General features: G+C 56.9%; 1 protein-coding gene across 1 annotated transcript; it reads right to left on the bottom strand.

Annotated features, from left to right (window-relative positions):
- Positions 1–454: 454 nt before the first annotated feature.
- Positions 455–4,179, bottom strand: THBD (thrombomodulin). Its single transcript, XM_004092839.3, has one exon. The coding sequence runs from the start codon at positions 3,963–3,965 to the stop codon at positions 2,238–2,240; it is 1,728 nt and encodes a 575-aa protein (XP_004092887.3). The 5' UTR covers positions 3,966–4,179; the 3' UTR covers positions 455–2,237.
- Positions 4,180–5,989: the final 1,810 nt, after the last annotated feature.

Genomic DNA, 5,989 nt, shown 5'->3' with positions numbered 1-5,989 from the left:
GATGTTTAGAAATGAATACTTGAATTAGAGCCACAAACTGAGACCCTTCATGACTACAGTGAATTTGGATATCTCGCAGAGGAGACACACAGCTGGGATTCGCCAGATGCCCCAGGAAGGGTTTATTTAATTCCTTCCAACAAATGATCCTATAATGCATTTAAAAGCACAGAGACACAAGTCCTCATATATGAAGTTGTTATGGTTACAGAAAGAAAATAAATAAATATTTGTGCACACAGAGATAGCATAAAATCATTCTACAGTGAAAATAATAGCCTCTGGAAAAAAGCTTTGAAAATCACGAGATGGTGCCATCACCAGACAACACGAGTGCTGGGGTACAGGACAGCCCTCCATGCATCTCACAGCATTTGCATGGTTTGTGAGTCCCATTTAATGACATAAAATGAAGGCACTAGGGGAGGAAAAGTGAACAGACACACAACCCGAGAGCACATTGTCATTTGTTTATTTTGTACAAGTGATGTCATAAGCAAGGATTTTGCCTGTGTTCTAGATTATCTCCAATAAATAAATAACTATGTACAAATACTTTGAGTTTACAAAATAGAAGAGGAAAACCTTTGTCTTACAAAAATTACATTCCTATGATACATTTATTTCCATACACTGAAGCAGGATTTCATTCCTAGCTTAGCCGAACCAAACACCTTGCAGACCCTGTGTGGCAGTGTCTAGAGCTGTGTACCTAGTCTTTTCTACCGAAGAGCAAAGCTACACAAAAAAAATTCCTCAGTTTCTTGAAAATAAGGGCCTGACTTGGCCTGCTACTTATAACTGATCTATATTTCATGTATTCCAGAAAATTGGAAGCAGTCTGGAATGGTTGTCCTCAAGTTACTGAGCAGACACACCCCCTGCAGATCCTGTTAAATATAGATTCTCATGAACTGGATGGGGTGGAGCCTAGGATTCTGCATTTCTAACCAGCTCCCATGGGCAGCTTCCAATTCTTGTTCAGGGGCCACATTCCAAAAGGCCTCTCTGAAATGGTAGAAATTCTCTAAGGACCTGATTGAGGCTAGGCCCTAATTGGGCATCCTCCAGGATCCATTCCCAAGCTCCCAATTCCATAAGACCAGTAGAGCTGGTTTTAATGTGGTCTACCAGTGACAAGGAACAGTGAGAGTCAATTGCTAATTGGCATGAATCATGCAGTTTGAAACTTTCTTAAACTGTCTCCTGGGAGGTGTTTGTCTCTTCTCTCAATCTAGAGCAACCTTCTAAACACTTTATACACTGTCAAAAATAAGTAATAATAATAAGGAAACTGCATAAGAAGATTAGCAACAATTCCCATTTTTCAGTACAAATCAAAACAGCAACAAAACTCGGGATCACTGTTTAAAAGTAAAGATAAATACCTCTTCGTGTGTAATTTCTATGACAGTCCAGCAACATCAATTTAATACCTTTTACATCTCAACATTTGTTTAAAATTACTTTGCTCTGGGAACCTGAAATTTCAGGATAAATTAGCAAATCTGGTGAAAAAGCAAATGGCCATTTTTATTTTTAGTGTTTTTGTTTCTGTTTCACGTAGAGGTTCTGTCTGAGCAGACAGCTAAGAGCAAAAGAAGTAGGGTCAGGCATAGGTAGGGTGACTCAGGTGAGTTGGCCCAGTTCCTGGGAGGAGAAAACTAGGAAGAATGGGGAATAAGTGGGGCTTGCTTCATAAATGTGAGAGGGCTAGGGAGAAAAAATTCACCAAGATAATTTGTCACATGACAAGTGGGAGTCTGTAGAGAGAGAGAGACCGGAGAGCTGTGCAAAGTGGATAATGGAGACATACAGGTAAGAACAAAGGACACAAACAAAAACCTAAATACTCAAAAAAAAAAATAAATATTTTAGTCATCCCTAGCCCACGAGGTCAAGGTCTGCCCAAAAGACTGCCGACCAATAACGCTCACCCTCCTGCGCCCAGTAGTGAGGACCTGGGACAAATCGCAGTCTGTGTCTTCGTTACAAAATTGCCATCATTGCCCAGTGGTCCAGTGACGTCACGGAAGAGGCCTAGGCTCATTCTCCTCCCTCTAATCACCCCCTAGCCAGTTAGCCATGGAATCGAAGAAAACAGCTTGGGGGGTGCGGGGAGGGTCTTCTCCAGCTGTAATGCCAGCTAAGGTGCTTTGGGTAGCAAAGCTGGGGGTGAGGAGGCACAGGACGGAGAGAAAGGCCGCGCCAAAGCCGGGCTCCTGGACGGAGGCCGCTCAGAGTCTCTGCGGCGTCCGCTCGGTCCGCACGTGCTGCAGCACTACCTCCTTGGAAGGGGCCGCGCACTTGTACTCCATCTTGGCCCTGGAGGCGCCCTGCTTCTTGCGCAGGTGACAGAGGAGCGCCGAAAGCGCCACCACCAGGCACAGGCTCGCGATGGAGATGCCTATGAGCAAGCCCGAATGCACGAGCCCCACGGCCGGGGGACTCACGGTGGAGCCGGGCGTCGGGCTGGGGGGAGGCTCGCCAGAGCCGCCGTCGCCACCGTCCACCTTGCCGGAGTCACAGTCTGTGCCAATGTGGAGGGTAAGGGCCGAGTCAGGCCCGCAGATGCACTCGAAGGTACCGGGGAGGTTGCGGCACACCCCGGAGCAGAAGCCGCCGTTTTCGCACTCGTCGATGTCCGAGCAGATGAAACCATCGTCCAGGATGTAGCCTTCAGGGCACTCACAGTTAGCCTGGGTGTTGGGGTCGCAGTCGGCTGGACAGGCAGTCTGGTTGCAAAACATCTGGCACCTGTGCGGCTGGTGGGGAATGGGCGCGAAGCCCTCGGCGCAGACGCAGAGGTAGCTAGTTTGGTTCAGGGGCTGGCACTGGTACTCGCAGTTGCTTCCGAAGCATGGGTCCACGGGCTCCACACACTCGCCGTCCACCAGGTCGTAGTTATCGTAGCAGTGGCACTCGAAGCCACCCTGTGTGTTGACACAGCGCTGCGGACACGGACTGGGCTCCAGTATGCAGTCATCCACGTCCTCGCACCGGTGTTGGTCGGCCGCCAGCCGGTAGCCGGTCTCGCACATGCACGAGTAGGAGCCCGGCTGGTCGGGGTTGGGAACGCAAAAGTGCTCGCAGAGGTCGTTGCAGGACTGTGTCGCGGGTGCGGTGCAGGAGCGCCCGTCCGCCTGCAGGGCGGCGCCGGCTGGGCACTGGCAGCGGGGAGCCCCAGGGATCGCATTGCACGCGTGCTCGCAGCCGCCGTTCTCCACGCTGCAGTCCCAAGCGCCCGGCGCTTCCCTAGCCCAGTGCCCCTGGACCGCTCCGGGCGGCGCGGCGCACATTAGCTCTAAGCCGAGGGGCGCCACCGCGGCGGAGCTGCCCACCGGCAGCGCCTGGAAGTCCGCTCCGCGGGCCGCGAACGGGGTGCCGTAGGTGATCGAGACGGCTGCAGCCGCGACGCCGGGCTCCACAGCCAGTGGCCTGCAGGTGACTGGGAAGTGGAACTCGCAGAGGAAGCCATCGGCCTTCTCTTCGCACTTCTGCTTCTCCCAGATCGGCTCGCTGGGCGCAGTGGCCCCAGCAGCGGAGACAGCGACGCACGACGGGCCGCAGAGGGGAGCGCCACTGAGGTCGAGCTGCGCCCACCTGCTATAGCTGGTGCGGTTGTCTCCCGTAACCCACTGGAAGCCGTGCAGGGGCCCGAGGCTCTTCGGGTCGCCGCAGCCGGGTGGCAGCTGCAGGCCGATCCAGAGGCGCCGGCGGCCAACGCCGCCGTCGCCGCTCAGGAGCAAGGAAATGACATCGGCAGCCACTGAGGAGCGCACTGTCATTAGGTGGCCCCGGAGTCTGTCGCAGATCTGACTGGCATCGAGGAAGGTCGCGGGGCCAGGGTACAGCGCGAAGCAGTCGTGCTCGACGCACTGGCTGCCACTCGGCTGCGGCTCTGTGGGTGCGGGGAACCCCAGGCCGGCCAGGGCCAGCGCGCCAAGGACCAGGACCCCGAGCATGTTACCCAGGCGCGCCGCGTGCAGGCGCCGGGGAAAGCGCTGGCACTGCGACGGGGCCGTGCCGGAGCAGAGGGGTGCAGGACGCCAATGGCGACAGCAGCTCCTGTCCGTCCCAGCCCAGACACTTCTGGCCGCTGCGCGCAGCCCCTACGAGGCAGCCTCTGACATGCGGATCGGCCAGGGCTCGAGTTTATAAGTGCCTGGCCCTCCCTCCCTGGACGTTCGGGAAAAGGAAGGAAGTGCCTGGTGGGAAGGGCTGATGCCGCATACTCGGATTGCTGGGTTCTCTGGCCGCCCTTGCGCCCGCCCTCGCGCATGGGATCACCTCGCCGGGATGAGTAAACCCTGCCCTGGCGCAGGGAGGTTCTCGGGCGGGGCCGACAGGGGCAGGCGCCAGGGAAGGCCAGCACCCCTGTAGCCAGACGACTGTCCCCTCCCCCGCCACTCACGCCCCACGCGTGCAGCCCTCTTTCATCTCTTGGTCCTCCTTTCTTTCTTTTCATACATGTTACAGCCACTTCCAAGGAAAGCCTGGATTGCAAGAGCTCTGGGAACCGGAGGCTTCAGAGAAGAGGGCTTTGAATGGGGCGTGGGGGAGATGGTGCACAGGACCTGCAGGACGCTGGGAGGGGTGGTCGGCACCAAGGGGACTTTGGGAGGACCTGCCTAAGACGTGGACTTCCCCAAAGGCAGGATCGCAAGGAGAGACAGCTGGATCTTGTCCGCGGCCAGGGTGCCTGGCTCAGGAAACCAGCCGAGCGCGCTTGGCCTCACAGGACAGTGGGTGTGGCTGGGGTGACGGGGCAGGGCGGGGAAGACTGGCCTAATGCCAGCGCCCTCTGCCCCATGGCTGGCCAGGGACCCGCGAGTCCCTGGACACGCACTGGCTAACGCCAGACCCCATCTCATCGGGTGGGGAAGTCGCGGGGACACTGTCAGGGCGCCGAGGTCCGGACCCCGCTCAGAGGCCGCGGCAGGTGAATTGCTGCGGCGCCGGGTAGGGGCGGGCGCGTGGGAGCGAGTCAGCCTGGCCGGTTTCGGCCCAGCTTCTGAAGGATGGTGCTTCTTGCACCCCAACGGAGTGGCTGGCAGCCCCCCAGGGGAGGCGCTGCAGAATCCCAGCGGATCCCACCCGGGTCGGCTAAGGGGGTTTCCATTTCTTTCAGAGTCCGAATTGATACTCAGGTGCATAGAAATGCCACTTGCTCCGCAAAGGGCACTGAAGAGCCACCGTCCTGTGGATGGGCAGGCTGGGGAGGGCTGGAGGAGGACATGGGAATCTGTCACTTGTGGTAGTTCACTTACCGGGAATGTGGAAGAGTGGGTTTCCCCCTCGGGTCGCCCCCATAATGGTGGGAGGCAAACTGTTTAAAAACACCCTTGCCTCTCTCCTCTACTGTCCTCACAACGAGCGCCAGGGGGCGGCGCTGTCTAGCTCTACACAAAGCCAAGGAAGTTGGAGAAGTTTCGGGCTAAAAAGGGTTAAGGTGTAGGAGCACAGAGGCCTCCCTCTGGGGTTGGAAGCTCCGTTCCCGGGCAGCTCAGCGTGGATTCCTCTGCGTTCACCTCTTGCCTCCAGGGCCCAGTAGATCCCGGACTTTAAACAAGAACAGAGAGTATGGCGTCTGCAACGTGCGACAGACACGCACAGGTGGGGTGGGCCGGGCTGGACTGGACTGACCCGCAGTGACCAAACGGGTGGGGCGTGGACACTCTGAAGGTGAAAGGGGCAAGCACGACTGTCCCGCCGCACACTCCCCAGCGCCTTGGGGCAGAGAGCTTTAAAACGTCCCGCTGAGCTGAGCTCTTCGCTGGGAAGGCCGCCCCAGCTCCCGGAAACCAAGGAGCTGCTGGACAGGGGGATCTGAAGCTCCCGGAATGCACACAGCTGCACCTCCCCTGACGCGGACCCCCTGGGAAGAGGAAGGGAAGAGCGGCAGATAGGACAGTAGGGCTTGTCCGGCGGGAGCAGGCAAGCTGTGGCTGCCTAGGCTGAATCGGGGGTCGTGACTCTGGTGCACAGC

The sequence above is a fragment of the Nomascus leucogenys genome, chromosome 13 (genome assembly GCF_006542625.1).
Source record: "Nomascus leucogenys isolate Asia chromosome 13, Asia_NLE_v1, whole genome shotgun sequence".
NCBI classification, from domain to species: domain Eukaryota; kingdom Metazoa; phylum Chordata; class Mammalia; order Primates; family Hylobatidae; genus Nomascus; species Nomascus leucogenys.
This window is presented reverse-complemented; position numbering and strand designations above follow the sequence as displayed.

What these genes read in the sequence shown, in the direction of transcription:
- THBD (XM_004092839.3), bottom strand. Translation starts at nt 3,965, where the DNA reads ATGCTCGGGGTCCTGGTCCTTGGCGCGCTGGCCCTGGCCGGCCTGGGG.